The sequence below is a fragment of the Athene cunicularia genome, assembly GCF_003259725.1.
Source record: "Athene cunicularia isolate RWA chromosome 1 unlocalized genomic scaffold, athCun1 chr1_part2, whole genome shotgun sequence".
In the NCBI taxonomy this organism is placed as follows: domain Eukaryota; kingdom Metazoa; phylum Chordata; class Aves; order Strigiformes; family Strigidae; genus Athene; species Athene cunicularia.
Genome location: NW_020799092.1, coordinates 22,242,977 through 22,264,342, shown reverse-complemented (window position 1 = coordinate 22,264,342; position 21,366 = coordinate 22,242,977). Strand labels below are relative to the sequence as shown.

The following is a 21,366-nucleotide window of genomic DNA, read 5'->3' as shown; positions in this document are numbered from 1 at the left end:
GGATCAGTGTTATTCTGCTTGGGAAAGCTGCCTGCAGAGACTCAGCCAGTGAAGGTCAACAGGAAGGTAGTTGGTGCTATTTGTGCTGTTTTGTCTCCTTCACCTGTAGAGATTTATTCACCTAAATGTAAACTGGCATATGTGAATTTATTTGCCACCTCCTGTGGCTGAAATCTTCTTGGAGTGAGCACTGAGCAAAACTGGCCTGATGGTTTCAGAAATACCACATCATGTGCAAGCCTGCATCTGATTAACCCTCTTGGTAGGCTGTGTATGGCAGAGTAGATGCTTCCAGCTCTGGTCTGCTTTGGCTGCAATCAGATGTTCCTCAGTTCTTCCATCTCAAGCTGTTCCTGTGCATGAATGTGCTCACTACCAGAGCCTGGGGCTTTCTGGCCAGAGCTCCTGATGGGGCCGCCCGGCAAGGGAGGCAAATCCATGGCGTAAGCAAACATCCTGCTGCAAGCTCCCTCTCCACGGTTAGTGCCAGTTCTGCCCCTCCTCCTCGCACCCGTCCTGGCAAGGGCTGGATTACATACCTAATCCCTTCAGAATAAGGCTGACCTAGTTGAATAGATAGAGCCTTCTCCCTGCCTCCCCTGCGTGCATCCGCAGCGGGGAGGGGACAGGCCGATCTCATGATTGGAATGGGGGTTAACGCTGCTGGGTGTCTGACTATTGGATGCTATTTATAAACCTAGTACAGATTAAAATGCTTTTCTCTTTAGGGCATGCATGGCTTGCTTCGAATTAACCCTTTGTCTTGCAGGGGACCCAAGCGGGGTTTTGGGGAAGGGCAGTTCTTCACCTCTTCATCTTGCTTGCATCCTTGTTTGGTTGGGTCATGCAAGGCCCTGTCTAGGGCATCTGTGTCAGTTAGAGGTGGTGTGAGCAGTAGGGATTGATCCACCTTGTGGGGTGGTGGTGAAATAGTGAAAGGCAAGCAGTCCAGTCATTAACTCCACGTCAAAACAAAATATTGAATGTTTGCCAAAAAATTACAGAGAACCTCCCCCTGTCCCCTCACCCTTCTGAAGGGTGGGGAGGCCTTTCTACTGTCAAGCATATGATCCTGGGAATTCAGAGAAGGGTCTTGATAGCATAGACTTACACAGAATGTATGGAATCCAGGGGATGTACTACAGGCTGGGGGAAGAAGGGTTTCACTTGTGAAGTCAGGGATTTCTATTTAAGTCTTAGTCTGAACTCTCATGACTTCTCACTTTCTTTTCACAGAAATGATACCAAAGAAGATGTGTTTGTTCATCAGGTAAGAGAGCAGTAATTGTACTTAGAGATGTGCACTATGATAGGTTTCTAATGCAGCTTCCTGAAACAGCCACCTAACCTTGTCCTGGCTTCTCCTTAGAATATTTACCACAAATACCTTGAATGGATGTGTATGTTGAAATTTTCAGGGAGGAATATTAGGGTGTGTTTTCCTTCTCTCAGAAGATATAACTACTGAAGGAGTAGGTATTACAAACTTTCTTTTGTCTGCTCTTGATTTGAACACCGAAGGTTTTTTGGGGATTTTTCTGGTGTGTCTTGTTTTGTTCAGTTGTCCCTCCCTTGGGGAGATGACTCCTCTGTTTTGTTAAATACCTTCCTACTTGTCTGTCCTTCCCCACCATTTCCTCATGCTCCTTGTGCCTTCTGGTTCTTCTTACCCTCTTCGTTTGCAGGTCTGTTCTGTCTGCCCTCCCTGGTATTGGAGAGAAAGTGATCTAGTCTGGCTCTTGACCAGCTTGGTTGCCATCAGCTGTTGCTGTATGAGGCAGCTGCTCTTAGGAAGAAGAAGAACAAGGCTCTGTGCCAAGTGTGCCCAAGCGGAGAGAGGTTGCCCAGCGGCTTGTCATTGGTTAGCTTCCCTTGAACTGTCACTAGGCTGTTCTAAGTTTATACTGTGACTCTCTGGTTGCAGGCAACTAATGGGAAGATGGAGGATGCTGTCTCCATGCAATGTAAACTGATTTAGTTGGCTTAGATCTGTTTTTGCATCATCTGAGACTTCACCAGAAAAATTAAATACTGCCCGTGGAGTTTGTCCCATATGAAATGTCTGCGGGCCCTTGTGATCCTTAAATGCATGAGCTTTCTCTTTGGCATAAGTGGCAGTATTTCCATCAAATGTAACTAGGAAGCTTGCACTCAGAGCTGGTCACAGAGGATAAGGATATGTGGTTATGTAGTTGTGTTAAATATGCTGGCCAACATTGAGAGTTAGTTTAGTTTCTGTGGCTTCATGACTAAATAGCCTGTGATAATGGTTTCTTTGGGTCAAGGGGTGTAGACCCTTTATCCAAAAATGGATGAAGCTGTGAGAGAATAAATCTGGTGCCTGTAATGAGTGAAGATGACAGGGAGTGTGTGCAGTACACATTCTGGGTTCAGTTGGTGGATTTCAGAGCAAGAGGTCTCCATGCATGTACCAGTTTCTAATGGTGACTCTCCTTCCTTAATGACAGTGTGCTGTGTGCATGCTGATACAGAAGCTGCCTCTGTGGCCTGATGAGAGTGTGTCCAGAGGAGGGTGGGAAGAGTTCTAGTAGCAGAAAAATGTTCTGGATAGGCAGCACTGTAAAACTACTGTGACAATAAACGAGGTCTTAAGACCTGTGAGAAAATATCCTGGAAAATGGTGGTTGTGCTGATAACAGATAACGTGGATCAGTGTTATTCTGCTTGGGAAAGCTGCCTGCAGAGACTCAGCCAGTGAAGGTCAACAGGAAGGTAGTTGGTGCTATTTGTGCTGTTTTGTCTCCTTCACCTGTAGAGATTTATTCACCTAAATGTAAACTGGCATATGTGAATTTATTTGCCACCTCCTGTGGCTGAAATCTTCTTGGAGTGAGCACTGAGCAAAACTGGCCTGATGGTTTCAGAAATACCACATCATGTGCAAGCCTGCATCTGATTAACCCTCTTGGTAGGCTGTGTATGGCAGAGTAGATGCTTCCAGCTCTGGTCTGCTTTGGCTGCAATCAGATGTTCCTCAGTTCTTCCATCTCAAGCTGTTCCTGTGCATGAATGTGCTCACTACCAGAGCCTGGGGCTTTCTGGCCAGAGCTCCTGATGGGGCCGCCCGGCAAGGGAGGCAAATCCATGGCGTAAGCAAACATCCTGCTGCAAGCTCCCTCTCCACGGTTAGTGCCAGTTCTGCCCCTCCTCCTCGCACCCGTCCTGGCAAGGGCTGGATTACATACCTAATCCCTTCAGAATAAGGCTGACCTAGTTGAATAGATAGAGCCTTCTCCCTGCCTCCCCTGCGTGCATCCGCAGCGGGGAGGGGACAGGCCGATCTCATGATTGGAATGGGGGTTAACGCTGCTGGGTGTCTGACTATTGGATGCTATTTATAAACCTAGTACAGATTAAAATGCTTTTCTCTTTAGGGCATGCATGGCTTGCTTCGAATTAACCCTTTGTCTTGCAGGGGACCCAAGCGGGGTTTTGGGGAAGGGCAGTTCTTCACCTCTTCATCTTGCTTGCATCCTTGTTTGGTTGGGTCATGCAAGGCCCTGTCTAGGGCATCTGTGTCAGTTAGAGGTGGTGTGAGCAGTAGGGATTGATCCACCTTGTGGGGTGGAGTGTGCCTGGGGGGGAGGAGGGTTCTTGCAATTTAACACCATTAAAAGTGTCAGTAGGCAGAGAAGTCCAATTTAACTAGACATAGTTTGAATCCACAAGCAGTGAGGAGGAGTTAATCTCTTCTGCTGCTCAGGTCTCTTTCTTCACTGGATTGTCTTCACTGTGCACAGTTTGGTGTATGTGCGCCAGTAAGTGGTGCAACAAATCATGGCTATTGCTGTGACAGTGCTGGATGTGCACACAATGTGGTGATATCAGGGTATGAAAGGAACTCTTCCAAACAAAATACTCAGTAGCTCTGAAGACTTCTAAAGCTGTCTGTTCATCGGTGTCCCCTTGGGAAAGGAAAGGCTTTGTCTTAATTGTGGAGTGCTGTCTGTATTAACACAAAGCATCTGTCTCTTGAATCAAAGAAGCTGGAACCTGTAGGATGCTGGTGAACAGTAACAGGGAGGATTGTGCTCTCTCCCCTCTGGATATACAGAGTAAAAGTCTTTTCATCAGGCTTAGAGCTTAGGCTTGTTAGAAGCTTATTTCAGCAATGTTTACCTGCAGCTGAAGTAGTAAGTAGTAAAGCTGCAGAGTGCATGCTCTGAATTCTAGGGCTTGCTCAAAATTGTTCCTGGTTGCCTTCATAAAACAAGCCCCAGCCTACTGTGTGGCAGCCTCTATCTGCTGTTGGCAGGTTATTCAATTGCAAATCGGGATTTTTGAAGTTTCTGTCCATAAAGCCGGAACAGAACATGTGGAATCCTGTTGAATTTCTTCCATACCCTTCTTGGAGGATGTTTAAAGAGCTTCATTATTTTTAAGTACACCTTCTGCTGAGAAGAAATCTGGTAGTCCTTTCTTCCTCTGCACTTACAAAGAAGGGGAAGTTTGAAATGCAGCTTATTGATATCTGTCATATGCAAAGCACAAGTCTTAAGAGTTTGAGTCGGTTGTCTCAGTACAAGTAGTAGTGAAAGAATTAAACCCTTAATCTGCAGTGAAGATAATGATTTTAGTATTGGTATATAGCATTTGTGGAGAAGCTAGGACTTCCAGTCGATTTTAGAAATGGGGCAGTTACACTAACAGGTCAGCAGAAAGTGAACAAAGCTGTCTCAGCTGATGGTGGGAGTCTCTGCTGGCTAAAGTAATTCCCAAAAGAATTCACTTGAGCAGCTCATTCTCTTCCTGTATCAAAAAAACCCTCTTGGGTTGTTTTTGCTTTGGTAGCAGTAATATGTAGACTCTTGCATTCTTCCTTAAGCCATTCAGGGACGCTGCAGGGTACAGGGAAAGGTGTGGCTAGATGTAGGGCTAAAAGGGCATGCTGGCCTACTGCCTGAAACAAAGGGGACTATTCAGCAGCTATGAGAATACTTTTCCTAAACTGGTCAAGATCATCTTTAAACTGATTAAAACTTTTCCTTTAGTGGGAAATACTTTTGGGCTATTGGCTGAATGAATGTAGCTGCCACACACAGGCAACAGCTTAACAGATCTTCATTCTGCCTGGTTTTCCTTGAACTGCAGATGGATGTGACAAGGGTTTCTTCAGTTTCTGCCCCGTATCCCATTTCTTAAGCTAGATTTGTGCCTTGTATTTGTCTGTGCTTTTATCTACTGGATCTGCACTTACCTCCATGCTGACAAAAGATGCCCATATCAAGAAATTTAAAGTGAATTGGTCTTTAATAGTCTGAGAACTTCAGTAAAAAGCTGGCTACTAGATTGCTTTGTACAGTGTGTGTCTTGGTTTTGTTTGGGCTTTTTCTTCCCTGGCCTCTTCCAGTTTGTGAACCCTTACCTAATGAACAGACAGTAGGCTTCTCCTAACTGCATTTTGTGGAATCCTAGAAATACTCCACAGAGTGAAAGGCATCAGTACTTGACAGGCTGAAAATTGCTCCAGGTTTGAGTGTTCCTGTGAATCTGAGGAGGCTGTCAACTGGTTTTGATCTGAAGCCATGTTTTTAATAGTATCTTGGGGTTTATGTCTAGGAGATAGGACTAAGTCTGTGGTTATCTGTTCTGGTACCATTTGTGTTCTTCAGGGACTCACCTAAATTTGGCCTGTCTCCTTTACAGTGCTTAGGTAAAATTCTTATTTATGTTACACCAGAGTTATAGTAATTCTTCTTCAGTTACTCTTGAGTTGCTATGATACCATGTAGTAATACCATCTTCTACAGAAATGCTCGTGGTCTTAAATTCCCTTTAGATGGTCTAAAGGTCTCCTAATGACTGTGAAAGCATGGATGTCACTGCTGGAGCTGCCTTGGTACAGCTTGCAGGAGATCAAATGCTCACTATGAACTCTGTACAGAAGTATGTAATGATCTGGATATTTAGTAGTTTTGACAGAGGGGATCCTGGGACAATAGCTGATTTGTAAACTCATAAGTACTGAGAAAGGAGTAAACCTTGACCTGTGGAATAAGAGACATCTGTGTATTTGAAATATCTTGGTGACTGATCTGGTGTGTAGAGTTGGGATTGTAGCAGAATAATACTGTCCTTCCCTCCTCCACAGGGCTATGAATGTGTAAGATAAGTATGGTAAGATAATTTTCTGTATCTTCTTTCTTTAAAGACGGCAATAAAGAAAAACAACCCACGGAAATATCTGCGCAGTGTCGGTGATGGAGAGACTGTAGAATTTGATGTGGTCGAGGGAGAGAAGGTGAGACATTATGGAGATTTAGGGGTGTTATCCAACAGAGTTAACATCACTTTAGTGGGGAGTAACAGAAAACCTTAGCTGTGTCTAATATGTTAATCCCTGGAAGATCTGTTTGTTTTTCTTTTTAAAAGGCTTCATAAAGTATTTCTAGGTGTGAATCAAATCTCTACTTTAACTATATCCTAGTGCTTCTAGAATCTGTAATTTTTCCTTGATAGAGGATTTGAAGCTTGCAGCTTGCCCAGTGATCATTAACTGAGGCATACATTGCCCTGAAGAATTTGTTTTGGAGTCTGGTAGCTTATTAACTGTAAGAACCTTCAAGTTCTTTACACTTTTACTTGCTCAATTTTTTGAGTTTTCTGATTTTTTTTTTGAGTTTTCTGATTTTTTTTTTTTTTTTGCTTGTTTTTAGTCAGCTACTTCTTGCTTTTTCCTCTGAACTAATCCTGACTGATAGGGTCTTAAGTCATGATTGTAATTGTTAGTTATGGGGTTGAGAATAAGAAAAAACTGGCTTTGCACTATGTGGGTGAAAAGAGTTTCTGTAGCTTGGAACTGATGCAAAAAAGCCTCTTTTCTGTTTCACCTTCTCCCTGTGCTGGTTGTTCTCACACCACCCTGGTTTACTTTCTTTTGACCTTTTAGGGTGCAGAAGCAGCTAATGTCACTGGTCCAGATGGAGTCCCTGTAGAAGGCAGCCGCTATGCTGCAGACCGGCGTCGCTATCGACGTGGCTATTTTGGCCGACGCCGTGGGCCACCTCGAAGTGTAAGTTGAGTTTCTTAAAACTCTGGTCATCCTACCTCCTCAGCAGTATTCTGATTCTCTCCTAAGGGAACTGCAGGTTCAGCACTGGCATATAGTAAGCTGTCAATGCTTAACTAAGTTGTAGGTGTTCCTCAGTAATATTCTGGGTTCTTCTAGCACATCATTGATGTTGATACTGATATTTTCTATTATTGGGTGTCCTACCTTCCTTGGCATGTCTCTGTAGAATATGTTAAAAGCATCTCTTTGGCTGTTAAGGTACCTCTTTGTTTGAAGAATAAACACAAAGGAGTGAGACACTAAGTGGTTCACCATGCCCTTTACTTGAAGCAAGGGGAAGTATTTATATTGCTCTAAGTAGCATAACCATATCTCAGAAGGGTTACTTGGAAGACTGGATTTGTTTATAAGTTTATCACTTACACATGGCATGGTGGTAGTTTGACCAACTAGTTGAAACCTCCATGTGTCATCCCTTCATAGGCCTTTGCCTACAGCAGTTCAGTGTAAAGTTAATGCATTTTTTTCTTTAAAATGGCTATGCACTGCTGTTCATAACATCTGCAAACCTTCCTAAGCAGCTTGAGAGGGAGAAGTATGAGGTACATGGCTGTAGTTCTAGCAGTTACCACTCCCATCCACACTGTGCTTGTGTTAAATTGCTGCCTGGAACAATCTGACAAACTGGAACATACTCCAATCTTTATTATCTCTAATAGTCGAGTCTGTGATGATCAACTGCAGAAATGTGTGAGTGATCCAGTATGAAAACCCTGGTGGAAGTCTCTGCCCAAGCAATGTAACTCTCTTCTCATCTTGTTCTACAGAGTTGACAGCACAGGGGCGAACAGAACAAGTTGTCAAATCTTTCCTTAAAGCCTAGCTGTTTATACTAGCTATCACGAGGTCTTGTCTTTAATCCTGCTGGACACCACTCAGCCTTAAATACATGAAAGGTGTTCTGAGTGCCTTGAAGACAGCTAGAAGCTGGTGCTGGTAACTGATGGCTTATTACTGGGTATGTCTTTGTTTTTGTGGTGATACAGTTTGTAGCTTCAGCTTTCATGTCAAGTGGCAAAAGAACTAGGATACTTGGTTTTGTTCAGCTTTTTGATGTTTCAAGTCTTATCTGTTAGCTCATCAACCAGCTACGTTCCAGTATTGATTCTGTTTCCCTTTGCTCTCCTGAGATTAAAATCTCCCTCAACTGTGTTTATGGGGAGTGAATGCATTAGTTTATAGTATTGGTGTTGTCTTGGAGTTGCTTCAGATTTTAAATGATCAGACATATCAAGCCTTAGACAACTCGTACTGCTGGGTATGGAAAGCAGCTGTTTCTGCCTGAAGAGTGATAATATGAGACCCAGCTTATTCATGGGGAACATTCAGTCTCAGAGTACTCATGCTGGGACATGTTCTCTTGGATGTCTAATGTAAACTCATGCAGCTGAAAATCCTGCTTGCATGTGACACTAATGCACTTGGATCCTCGTACTTGAAGATGTACACAAGAGGAACAAATTGTGATATCACTGTTTTCCTTTGGCTTGTTTATATCTGAGTCCCCAGACTGATTTGGTGTGCGTACCAGACCTTAGCTGTTGTGTGACTAGTGCCTGATGTCCTATGAAGTCATCTCTCATTTTGTAACCCAAAACATACTGCTCTCTTGGGGACCATTCACCCTGGAAGAATTACAGTCTTCAAAACTTACAGATGATTTACAAAAGGACATTAACCTGGCTGTTTCCCATTGTTCATGAGATTTGTTGGTCCTTCTCTTTAGCTTGCTGAGTATCCTCTGAATGTCAGTGCGTTGACTGCTCCTCTGGATTTGGTGTCGTCTGATAAAAATAAGAGTAAATTCTGTTTCATCCAAGATGTTATAGCATCGTTCCCTTAGCATGCCACCCTAACAAGTAACAAATCAAACTCCATGATTGCTGTGACCTTTCAGAGATGTTACTGGCCAGGCAGTGACATTGGCCAGCCCCTTCAGCACTCTCAAATGTATCCTGTGTAGTCTCAGATTTGTATGTGTAGGTCTTCAGTGATACTTACTTTTCATGGGTGAGCTTGGTCAGGAGTTACTTGTCCAGCCAAAGCTGATGTTCTGTTGTGCCTGCTCAACTCTCTGCATGTTGCAGTGGACCCTTCTTGTGTTCTGAGCTAATTTGAGGTACAGCCAGTTCTGTTGGGCCTTATTACCCACTCATTTATTTGTTGCCTGAACAGGTCAAAGTTCTCCTTTAAGGAGGTCTTTGCAGGGACTGTCCCTGAAGTTGTCCTAGTGTAGGTCAGTGAAAGCACTCAAACTTGTCCAGATACTGTCATCCCCTGTGTGCTTGCTTTAATGGATCAATTGAGAGTAGAGTGAATCGTCATCTGAAGCTGTCAGTATTTCCTTCTGGGGAGTTTTCACTTGCATCAGCTAACACATTCTTCACACTGAAATTGCTTGGCTGATGCATCTGGGAAGATGCTTCATTCTAATATCCTTTTCCTTTAACAAGGGCTCCTCTTTCCCCTTCTATTCTGACATTGGTAAAGGTGGAGGAAAGGTAGCAGTGTATGTGAGCTGTAGCAATACATGTATACACTGTTCTGTATGGTCCTGTGAACAGGTGCATGAAAGGTTGTGACTCTCTACTTGAGGAAGTATTTTTGGCTAACTGTCCTGCAGGATATTTCTGGGACAAGTTTGTTTTGCTGATGGTATGGCACTTTTGGGCTGTGTCTGCTGAAAGGATATTTACTCTGCTGCACACCTGAAGGAAAAGGTCTCAGCATACTCAGGCCTGCTATGCTTAGAGATCTACTAAGCTGCAGAGGTGAAAGGTTTTCCCAGAGCTCAGCTGAGCCTGTATTTACTGAAAAATCGTTTCATTTGTTGGGGTGAATTTTGACATAGTGACCTTCTAGGTTTTCAAGAACTCTTAATAATGTCTGTTAGCAACTCCAGTCCAGCCTTACAGTACAGCAAGAGTTGATTTATCCTTGCTTACTGGCATGGGTTTAGGCCAACTAAAGATACTACCCTTTTTTTGCCATACTAGCTCCAATGTGCTTGTACTCTGTGTAACTTACTGGGTCTGTTTTTGAGCACACTGAATTTCTCAAGAGTGAAGAGAACCTTGAGGAATCCGAGGTATTTAACCAGCTCCAGTGGAACTGTCTGGATTGCATGGAGAGTTCTGTTGAAAGTGGAAGTACTTGTTTATATCAGAAGTTTCTTAACTGTATCTACTACAGAAAAGAGGCTGCGCTCTTCACTAAACTGTGACAACATAGATATGGCAGGGAGCTGTAGTCAGAATGTTAGAACGGGCAATGAATCGTGGAGTAACCTTGAGAACAGATGATGCCCTCACATACATATCGTGTGTACTACTAATAGAAGAAGCCTCTATATAAGTGAGTTGGAAAATAAGCTAAAGAGCTTGAGAGCTGTTTTAGGAGCTATGCTATTTCTTACTGAGAAGAAACCTGAAAAGATAAATAGTACTACACAAAAGCTAGAGACTGATCTGAAGAGATACAAGAACCAATGAAGAAATCAGGGGAAGCAGATGGGTAAAAAGCCCATTGCAGTTACAGTTAATGCTTACAAAACCTTTTTTTGGGGGACAGCAATAAAATTTTGTATCTTTTTAGGGTTAGAGAAATCTCTGTGGGAGACCTTTATGGGGAATCACAGCCTGCCTGCCTATTTTTGCCTTCTGAGGAAAGTGTAGAATGCAGCAGCCCAGCTTCATTCATTTGTCCTTTAGGGTGACCTCATGTTTTGTTGGAAGGTTCTTGTGGGGCAGATTGAGTGAACAGGATCATGCGTGTGCTAGACATGGTGTGGTGCTTTTAGGAGAGTACAAATGAATATGAAATGCTTTTCTAATAAATCAATACAGTTGCTATCAGTAAGGTAAACCAAATACACTTACTATCAGTAAGGTAAAACAAGACATCGAAGCTCAGGTTCTGTTTTCTGGTCAGATTGCATCGGTGTCAGTAATTTCTGACAGCATGGCTGGTTTATTCTGGAACTATACTTCATATCTGGCCAATAGACCTAGGTCAATTGATAGTGATACTAATGTAATATGTTGAATCTTTGTGATACTATAGAAGATGCGGGAAACTTAGGACTTCTGGGCTAAGCAATTCACTTCCTTTGCTACTCTGTTTTCAACTGATTGTTTAAACCAAACCTATTTAAAATACTGACATAGCAACATTCAGTTCAAGATGAATAGGAAAATGTTTGCGTTGTTTTCGAGTAATGCTTCATCAGGATTAGTCATTCTTTCTGTCACTACAGAAGTTGGAGTCTTTTATCTGAGATTCTAATGCAGCCCTCTGTAGGGAGGAGTGGACTTGGGCTGTGCCATTAAAAACATTCAGTGCTTCCTTTTAGAGTTGTGAATGATGCTGACTGTCAAGTGCTATAGGAGAGCTTTGGCTGATGAAAGTGTTGTATGCCCCTCCCTACAATTAGGTTGGTTGATGCTGTGTTAGCTTCTGGCACATTTTCCCCTCAGACAAGACCCAGTAGGCCTTCATGGTTCTGTATTTCTGGCATTGCAGTGGTAGAAATGAGCACTGATTCCAATCCTGGGAAAGAGAGATGGTGATTATGATGGAATATATTCAGGATTGTTTTAGTTCTGCATCCTCCCATCCCTTCACATCTTGGTGCTCTCTTCTGTTTCTGTGCCTTACCAGCTCTCACATAAGGAAGAGTGAGAGCAGGAGCAGCATTAGGTCCTTGCTTCACAAAAGGCAGATCCCAAGAGCTCTGAATCACTATTGCTGCACACAGTACTGGCAGTGCTATTTCTCACCTTACTGTCAAGAGATGCTTCTGACCACACATCACAGGTCTGTTAAAACTGTAAAGTTATGTAGTACAAGGCATCTCGGTACAAACAGGACAGATTGGTACTGCAAAGTAGATATAAGTAGTATAATGCTGTTGTAAACTTGGAAGTGTAATTTTCCTTTTGTGTTCTGAGTCTCTCGGGTACTTCTCAACAGCTATCAGATTCTACCTATTATTACTACCCACTTGGTGGGAGTTCCTCTTGATATTTAGTTATCCTGATGAGTTTTATACATGAGAGAACATAACAGATAATGTTACTTATAGTGTTTTTTTAATTGAATTCTGATTTCTCTCTGCTCAGCCACTGAGCCTGTCATTGTTAAGAGTAGTTGATATAGCTATTTCTAAGTGTAGCGTGTGAAATATTCCAGTTGCCTTTAGACTGTGTCTCTGTGCTTTTTGGAAACTTCAAAAGCTACAAAGAGTGCTTGGAACTATTAATGTGTTTGGAGGATGTTTTACTGTGGTGAGAGGAGAAGATTGTCCAGCTTGGTCACTGAGGTTCATTTAATTCGTCAAGATTTCTTGTTACAACCTACAGCAGTCCAGCCTTTCTAAATGCTAATTGTCATGTTATCTTAGCTAAGGAAAAATTCACTGCCCATGTAGTTACCCAAGACTGACAGATAAAATATGATGGTAGTGGTTAAAATAGCTGTGTGAAATGGGAAGGGGACCTGTCAAACTTTAGTGTAGACTACTGAAAGGCTGTTAGGAAGCAATAGCTTTTGTTCTCTGCTGGATCAGATCCAGAAGATCTGGAAACAGAAGTCCATGCCTTGTTAAATTCCTTCTTTTAAAGGGAAGAACAGGGTAATGGGAATGGTTAATAATGTTTGTTTTATTAAAAATTACAATACTGAAAACAAATAAACAACAAACTAGGACAAAAACTGATACAGCTTTATCAGTTAACAACTAAAAGGGGAAGATAATCGCTGCATCCCTGAAAGGTTGAAAATGTATTTGACATGCTGTGGTACAGTTTTATTCTATCTTTAAATTTCTTGATGTTTTTGTGGGAGTTCTCAGTGGAATGGGGCTTCTGTGTAGAAAGAAGCCAGAAGTGGTCTCTGGCAAGTTTGTGTGATGTCTTTCAGTTCATGTCCAAATTCAGAAGTGTCCTGATTGACAGCTGCCTCCCCAAGACACTGCCTTGTAAGGGGTAAATGTGTTATGTCTTGAAATGCACTTTCGTATACATCAGAGAAGTCAGGTTTGCTGCCTTTCTTGGCAGACAGGGAGGAGGCATCATCAGGTAGCTTCTTAGTCTGTTACTCTGAGGAATGAGGGTAGCATTATTGGCTTTTGTTGTTCTGTCCTACTCTTTATCTTTGCCCAAATTAAACTCTTTTGAGTATCTGCTGCTTTTACCCTATGTGCTGGTGTTTCTGTACTGATACAGTGTTTTTGAACTTCTGTTCACGTCACTGGGCTTTATAGTTAATACACTCCCTGCGAAATAAGATAACACTTCACCTTTAATTCTGTCTTCTGTTTTCTTTTGATTGTAGGGTGGTGAGGGAGAAATCAAGGATGGGGTTACAGAAGGAGGACAACTTCATCAACAAGTCCATAGGAATCCCACGTATCGTCCCCGCTATCGCAGGTTTGTACGGTTTCCTTTGCTCATCATTAAATTTGGATGCTTTTGTGGTCTCTGCAGGCGTCATTAAGAGCAGGAGGCTGTATCCCCTGGCATTAATGTGTATGCAAATAGTAAGGACAGTGAGAAGCGTTATAATTACTAAGAGAAAGGTGAGCCACAGGAGTAAGGAAATAACTGTAGAATTTGTTTGATGTGATTATATAGTGCTAAGAGCTAGGAATAGGTCAAGAAAGAGCAAATAATTATTTGTATCCTGTTACTTCTCACAACTGAGCAACATATTGAACTGAGCAAGTTGCAGGATCTCTGTCTTCCCAGCTAAACTCTTTCTGGACAAGTAACAAATCCAAATCCCACTTGGTCTGGGACAGCTAGGCCCACTATCTGCAGGGGCAGGGTGTGCTTTATCTTTGCTTGTGGACAACAGGTCAGCTCTGGACTAGTACTTTGAGCCCATCCAGTGCAGTCCTACATGTCACTCAGGCTTGGTTTTATGCACTGGTGCTACTTGTAGGTATTGAACAGTTGGCTTTCCTTTGTAAAAGCTTTCCTCTGTGTCCTGTCCCTTCCAGGCCATTAGGTTGTGTGATAGCATTATAGTTGTCTTGTAGTAACCTGTGCTAATGGAGGGTATTGCTGTCAGTCAAGATTTAAACTTTAGGTTCTTTGAGGGCTCCTAAAGGAGAAGGTAACAGACTAGGTTTATTAGTGACTTTTGCTAGAACTTCTGAGGAAAGGGAGTGCTGAAGAGACTGGAGAGCTTCCAGGAAAAATAACTCATCAAAATCTTTGAAGGGGGAAAGAAAATAATCTGAAGAGTGGAAGTGACTAATGACGTTGAGGCTGGAGAAGAAACAAGTGAATATAGATTATAGAGGTCCTCAGAATAATGAGTAGCATGTAAAGGATGGATGAAATCAGTTTTGCTTTTTCTTATAAAAGAATACACTATGAGGAGCCTTGAAATGAAGGAAATGGAAGGCATAGTGAAAAACAAAAAGAAGTTCATAGAACCATAAGACAGTCCAGGTTGGAAGAGACCTCAAAAATCATCTGGCTGAATCTTTCAAGAGAAAAGGAGACTACATGAGGTTATCTAGCACCCTGTCCAATCACACCTTGAAAGCCTTCAGTGATAGACTACCACATTCCTGGGGAGGGTGCTCCAGTAAATAATTGTTCTCAGTGTAAATCTTTCTTACATCAAGCCAGAACCTCTCCCAGTGCAACTTGTACCTGTTGCCCATTGTATTCTTAGTGTGGCTCCTTGTGAAGAGGAAGCCTTTGTCCTCTTTGCAGCTGCTCTTTAAGTACTGAATTACTGTGAGTTCCCCCTATCCCTTCTCTTCTCCAGGGAGAAAAGACCTAACTCCCTCAGTCTTTCCTCGTCAGGCAGTTTCTTGCCCTCTGATCACCTTGGCCCTCCTTTGGTCTGTATCTAGTCTGTTCCTTTTTGAATTGTGGGGACCAGAACTGGACACAGGACATCAGGTGTGGCCTCATCAGTGCTAAGTAGAGTGGGATGTTCAGCAATCTGCTACTAATGCTTCTGTGGATGCAGCCCAGGATCCATTTTGCCTTTGTTGCTGCAGTGGTGCCATCCTGACTCACGGTCAGGTTGCTGACTTGGGTTGTTAAACATACAGCAGATTACTGGAGCTTTTTGCCACGGGATGCTGGTGATGTTAAAAGCTTGCATGAGCTTGGGGGAGACTGGTCTAATAACTAGAAGAGAATACCACTGTGATATCCCTAAATAGGCAAACTATTTGGCTCGGGAAATCCCCAGTGTGGAAACCAGTTGGAGGCTGGGAGGCTATTTGGGAAGTAGGTTTCCTTGTCCTTATTTTTCCCTAGGGATTTGTAAAACTGGGAAAAATGGATGTTTGAAGACCCAGTAGGCCACTCTTTTATGTTCTCAGTAAAGATCCCTTGGAGTTAATATGAACATTGATGCTTTCCAGTGAGATATGTGAAGTAAGTTGCTGAGTCATCTGTGTTAGTCATACCTTAAACTAGCCAGTATAGGATTGTTTTCTTTATTTCCCAGCCTTAGTTCTGATATGGCTGCTCCAGCTTCCAGTCTCCACACTGAGGGAACAATTCCATAGCTGAGGAATTTGATGTAGTTAAAAATATCGGTGTGAAATAGTCATCCTCTGACTGTTATACCTTTTGAGTTGTTGCCTCACTTTTTTTTTTACTTGAATTCCTTTAAGTGGAAAAGCTCACTCAGATTCTTGGCTTCTTGTGACTTGTTTTATCATGGAGAATAAGTAATCTACTGTTTTATTTAATTTGTCATTTTTACTGGTGTTCTTCATAAAGTGCTGTGATATGGTCCACCCCAACATCTTTCTCTCTAAGTTGAGAGATGGATTTGGTGGGTAGACTGTTTAGTGGATGAGGAGTTGGTTGGACAGTCACATCCAGAGGGTAGTGGTCAACAGCTCAATGTCCAGATGAAGATATTAAACAGTACTGGTCCCAGTATGAACCCCTGAGGGACACCATTTATCTTCGTCAGTGACACAGACGGTGGGATCGAGTGCACCCCCAGCAAGTTTGCAGATGATACCATGCTGAGTGGTGCAGTTGACATGCCTGAGGGATGGGATGCCATCCAGAGGGGCCTGGACAAGCTCAAGAAGTGGGCCTGTGTGAACCTCATGAGGTTCAAGAAAGCCAACAGCATGGTCTGGCACCTGGGTTGGGGCAACCTGTGGTATCAGTACAAGCTAGGGGATGAAGAGATTGAGAGTAGCCCTGTGGAGAAGGACTGGTGGTACTGGTGAAAGAAAAGCTGGACATGAGCTGGCAATGTATGCTCACAGCCCAGAAAGCCAACCATATCATGGGCTGCACCAAAAGCGGTGTGGCCAGCAGGCCGAGGGAGGTGATTCTCCTCTGCTCTGGTGAAACCCACCTAAGTATTGTGTTGAGCTCTGGGGTCCTCAGCACAGGAAAGATGTAGACCCAGAGGAGGGCCACAAAAATGATCAGAGGGTTGGAGCACCTCTGCTGTGTGCAGGAAGGCTAAGAGTTGGGGTTGTTCAGCCTGGAGAAGAGAAGGCTCTGGGGAGATGTTATTGCTGTCTTTCAGTAATTAAAGGGGCTACAGAAAAGATGGGGAAGGGACCCTTTATCATGGAGTGTAGTGATAGGATGAGGGGTAATGGTTTTAAACTGAAAGAAGGTAGATTCAGAGTAGCTGTAAGGAATAAATTTTTTATTATGAGGGTGCTGAAACACAGGCACAGGTTGCCCAGAGAGGTGGTAGATGCCCCATCCCTGGAAACATTCAAGGCCAGGTTGAACAGGGCTCTGAGCAACCTGATCTAGTTGAAGATGTCCTTGCTCATTGCAGGGGAGTTGGACTAGATGAACTTTAAAGGTCCCTTCCAATCCAAGCCAGTCTCTGATTATGCTCTCAAAGAGCTGATTTGTATTAGTCTGCCACTCACTTGGTCCTCTTCATCTTGTCCTTTCTGTCAACTAGCTTAAGAGGTCAAGTTCCAACATTGAATTCAGAGAGATAACTACGAAATGGATGCAATTCCCATTTTTTCATATGCATGTTTGCTCAAAAGCAAACAGCAAGATGTAAATAACAGTGCAAGAACAACAAGAAGCTGAAGTTCATAGGAATAACAATCTTGTCCTAAATTTTAATGAATACCTGTTCCATGCAAAATGGATCTATCCTTCTGGATGCTGGGTCTAGAACTACAAGTCTTCTACCTCTACCTGAGCTTTTCTATCTGTGAATGTTTGTGTTAACGTTGGCTCTCATCTAGGATTGCGGGAAATGGAGTAATACCTACAAGCAGCAGCATCAGTATCTGAGCTGAATAAATTTAATTCCTGAAAGTCTTCGTTAGCATTGGGCAGTCAGGAATAGCACCACACCAAGTACAATGAGGCACCTGAGCTTTTACATATCATGTGATCATGTGAGTGAATCACAAGCTGGATAATTTGCCCATGGCTAACAAATTTATGCATTTCTGATGCATTTTTCCTGGAAGAGGTATGATATATCCTGTATGAGTGTGGAATGCTTTTTGTCTGAGTTAATGGGTAGGTATTGCTTGCATTTACATGCACTAAATCCAGGGACACTAGTGCTTTTATGTCAGATTCCTTTGGAAAAGCTAAATTGGCTTTTGGGACTAGATAGCTGTGGATTAGCTAAACCAGCTAATTGGAACTAGACAGTAGGTGGTGACTCTGTCATCACTTTCAGCAATTTTTTTGACAGTTGATAAACATACTTTGTTTATACTGGAGATGGGATGAAATGCTCTTGCGTATTTCAGGAACATGGACTTGATAGGTAGTGTTAATGAGGTCTCACAGGCCTGCCTGAGACAAGTGCTGTGCTTACATGGCCAGGAGGGGCAACATAAGGGAAAGAGCCAAGATCCAGGAATGGTTTACAGGCGAAACAGCTTCCCAGGGATTGCACCATTAATTATGAATAGGACTGGGCTGGTGTGTAGCTGTGCCAAGGCGAACTTAGCAGAATTGGCCTGTGAGGCCACGACTGACTCTTCTAGCCAGTAACTCCCATGGGCTAATGACATTTTTATTGTCAGACAGACAGAATATGCTGATGTAGGTTTGACAGTGAAGAGACGCTCGGGTTGCTTGTCTTTGCCTTCCAACTACATGCTAGCCAAACTCCAACGTGATGGTTTGCTAGCATTCAAAATTGTTAAAGATGGTACTTGGTTAGAGATCCTTGGGCTAAAATTGTGGTAGCTTAACCTTCTCAGGCTGCTTTCATACCTAACACCTATTTCTCCCTGTGTTCAGAGGGCCGCCACGTCCACGCCCTGCCCCAGTGGCTGGAGAGGCTGAAAACAAAGAGAACCACCATGAGGCCAGTGCTATGAGCCAGCAGCCACTTCGCCGTGGGTACAGGCGCCCATACAACTACAGGCGTCGACCTCGTCCCCCCAACGCTCCAGCTCAGGATGGGAAAGAGGTAAGCAAGCATGCTTCTGGCAGAGACCGAGTTCTGATGGGGTGAGTGCTTGAGACCACCTTTCCTGTGGGAGTTTTAACCAGTGTGGTGTTGGTGTCCTGGAGGAGTGCTGATGGTTGAAGGTAGCTGGTTTTGTTCCTTCTGACCTTTGAGAACGAGGAGTTTATCTTAAATGGAACCATCAGTGGGATGGGGGTTGCATCTGGATAGCTCTTATTTGGGGTCAGACTGTAACAGATACCTCTGAAATGGAGGGGAGGAGTTGTGTGTTCCAGCTTCCTCAGACCTTCAGTCTGTATGTAGTAGAAAACATGGATTTGAAAGCTCCAGATCCATTTCCTGACCTGCTTGAACCAGATGATTTCAGGGAACTGTTTGTAAACAAGATTATTTTTTTTACCTTAATGAGGAAAGACCTTCTTATTCTGTATGGACTTGAGGTGGTCACCTGACATTATCTGCTGTGTAATACGCTAAAGTTTAAGTATTTCCCATAATTAATATTTCTTTTCTGAGGATTTGTCTTGATCATTTAAACACCTGGGTTATGCTGGCCCTACCACAGAAGAGAGGAAGGGGCTGGAGGTCAGTCTTTGCCTATAACAAAACTTTATTGTGTCTCAGACAAAGGTGACTGAAACACCTGCTGACAATCCTGCTCCAGTGACCGAGCAGAGTGGTGCTGAGTAACGTCCGGCTCCCCAGGCACCTTTACCATCCCTCAGGTAAAGAATACAGACAGCTCCTGTTCTGCTGAAGCAGTGTTGTGTATGCTTTCTAGGACTTGGGCTCTGGCCTTATCTATGGCTGCATATTTATCATAACTTCTGAGAGTGCCCTACAGACAAACCGAGAACAGTCTGCTGCTTTTCTCTTCTTTCTCTCCTCCACCTCTGTGTTTGTATTTGTCACAAAGTAAATTTTGCTTTACAGTTCTGATTTTTCAGGGAGATCTATGTGGTCTATTTAGCAATAACATCTGCTGATGATGTAATGTTTTGTTTTAGGAAGATACTGTACTCTCAATTTATGGAGAGGATAAGCCAGTCATACTTATACTGTCTTACTATCATAACAGCTCCCTCTCCACCTGACATCTCAGCTCTTCAGCAGGAAAATGAAACTTAAACTGCCTTTTTTTAAATTTGGCTCTTCAACAGGTGTCCTAAAATACAACTTAAAAGTAACACCAAAGAAACACACAAGCAATAAATTGTCAACAGTGATGACTAAAGTGAAGATTTGAAACATCAGAACTTAAAAGAAAAAAAATATACCAGCAGCTGAGATCCAGGGAACGCCTGCAAGATAGATGCATGAAGAGAAAAAGAGAGCGAGATTCAGAAAGAGCAACCTCCCCAGTTTCAACAGCAACTGTGGGGTTTTGGTTTTTTTTTTTTAGAATTTCACTGTTTCGCTAGTATTGAATTTTTCAATTTTTCTTTTGGTATCAAACTGAAAAGGGAAAAATAACCCAACCAAAGAACTGAAATTAAAATCAAATGCTTTTTTTATTGGATGCTGGTGCTAAACCTCCCAGGTGTGATGAGTTTTTTTTTTTCTGTGCCAGTCCTGTTCACTGCAGGACACGGGGAGGAGAAACTTCCGCTTTCCTTGGTAAGATCTATTTGAAACTGTGCAGCATGGGTGACGTTCCTCACAAATAAAAGTGATTTCAACTACCAAAAAGAAAAAGGTTTCAGTATGTTTGTTCATGTTTACTTTTGAAATAATTCATTTTTTAATCTTGATGCTTCGGCATTTATATGTGAAAATGAGAGCTGCCTCTTTAGTATGTGATATATCTTGTCTAAAACCATGCTGGATGATACATCTGCAATGACATGGCTAGGTTAGGTTACTTCAATCCAAAACTTCCATGAAGAAATGTGCAATAGGGCTATACCTACTCTGTCCCCTCTGCTATTCTGGTTGAAATGACGTTAATGGTTGTGTTTTTCTGTTAACATCTTGTGGCAGGAGTTTGGGGTATTTGGAGGGGGTTCCTGGGATATTTGAGCAGCTCCTCTGCTCAAAGTGGGCTTAGTAACTCTTCCTTTATTCAGGCTTCTGTTCCAAATAACAGCACTATGTTCTATTGGCCTCCCCACTTTTCCTTATTTGAAACCAGTAGAATATCTGTACCTGTGCATCTTGTGTTAATGAGCCAAGTACTTAGCTGTCTTAGTAATGTGTGTGTGTTTCTAACGTTCCTCCCTAAAACTTGGATGTCTTACAAGTGTTATCAGTCTACTTCCAGCTGTTGAATATGGGTGTGTTTCTTCAGCTATCTTGTCCTTCATTTTCTAGTCCAACACTTCTCATGTTCCTGTCTAGCTGTTGCTGTTATCCAAACCTTAGATAGTATATTTGTTTCCTTAAAACACATCTTTCAGTTCTTAGCTATGCATTCTTTACCCAGCCTTTGCTGAGTAACTTCATGTAAAATCCGTTGGTCTGGAGCAACACTGTAACTGTACACATGTGGAACTAAATGGGAGCAGATTCTGGGCAGGTGCTTTCTGTCTTTGACTCTTCTAGTTTCCATGTTCTTGCACATTATTAATTAGAAGTTATACAAGGTTCTCTGGAGACATGCTTCCTCATGTTAACTCCTCCAGAAGTGAGAAGTAGGGGGAGTGTAGGGGATAGTTGCACTCCAAAGCACTTTGCTTCCAGCTTCTGGGAAGGTGAGGAATGGCCCTGGCACCCTGTTGCCTTTGCCTTGGCAGGGGTAGAGGAAAGTTTAGTGATTCACGAGTTGCACTGCCCACAGCTGACTCTGGTGGGGATTTTCTGCTAGCTTTTCTAGTGAATTAAGAACTTTTAATGACGTGTGAGGCAGAAGCTACAGG

General features: G+C 42.8%; 1 protein-coding gene across 1 annotated transcript in view; it reads left to right on the top strand.

Moving 5' to 3' along the window:
* YBX3 (Y-box binding protein 3) overlaps positions 1-20,200 on the top strand; it is a 27,252-nt gene extending 7,052 nt beyond the window's left edge. The window contains exons 4-10 of the mRNA XM_026864181.1: positions 1,237-1,270; positions 6,173-6,262; positions 6,911-7,033; positions 13,427-13,521; positions 18,340-18,511; positions 19,136-19,236; positions 19,672-20,200. Of these exons, the coding sequence (XP_026719982.1) occupies positions 1,237-1,270; positions 6,173-6,262; positions 6,911-7,033; positions 13,427-13,521; positions 18,340-18,511; positions 19,136-19,201 (580 nt within the window). The 3' untranslated portion in view covers positions 19,202-19,236; positions 19,672-20,200. The remainder of the gene's footprint in view (positions 1-1,236; positions 1,271-6,172; positions 6,263-6,910; positions 7,034-13,426; positions 13,522-18,339; positions 18,512-19,135; positions 19,237-19,671) is intronic.
* The last annotated feature ends 1,166 nt before the right edge of the window (positions 20,201-21,366 follow it).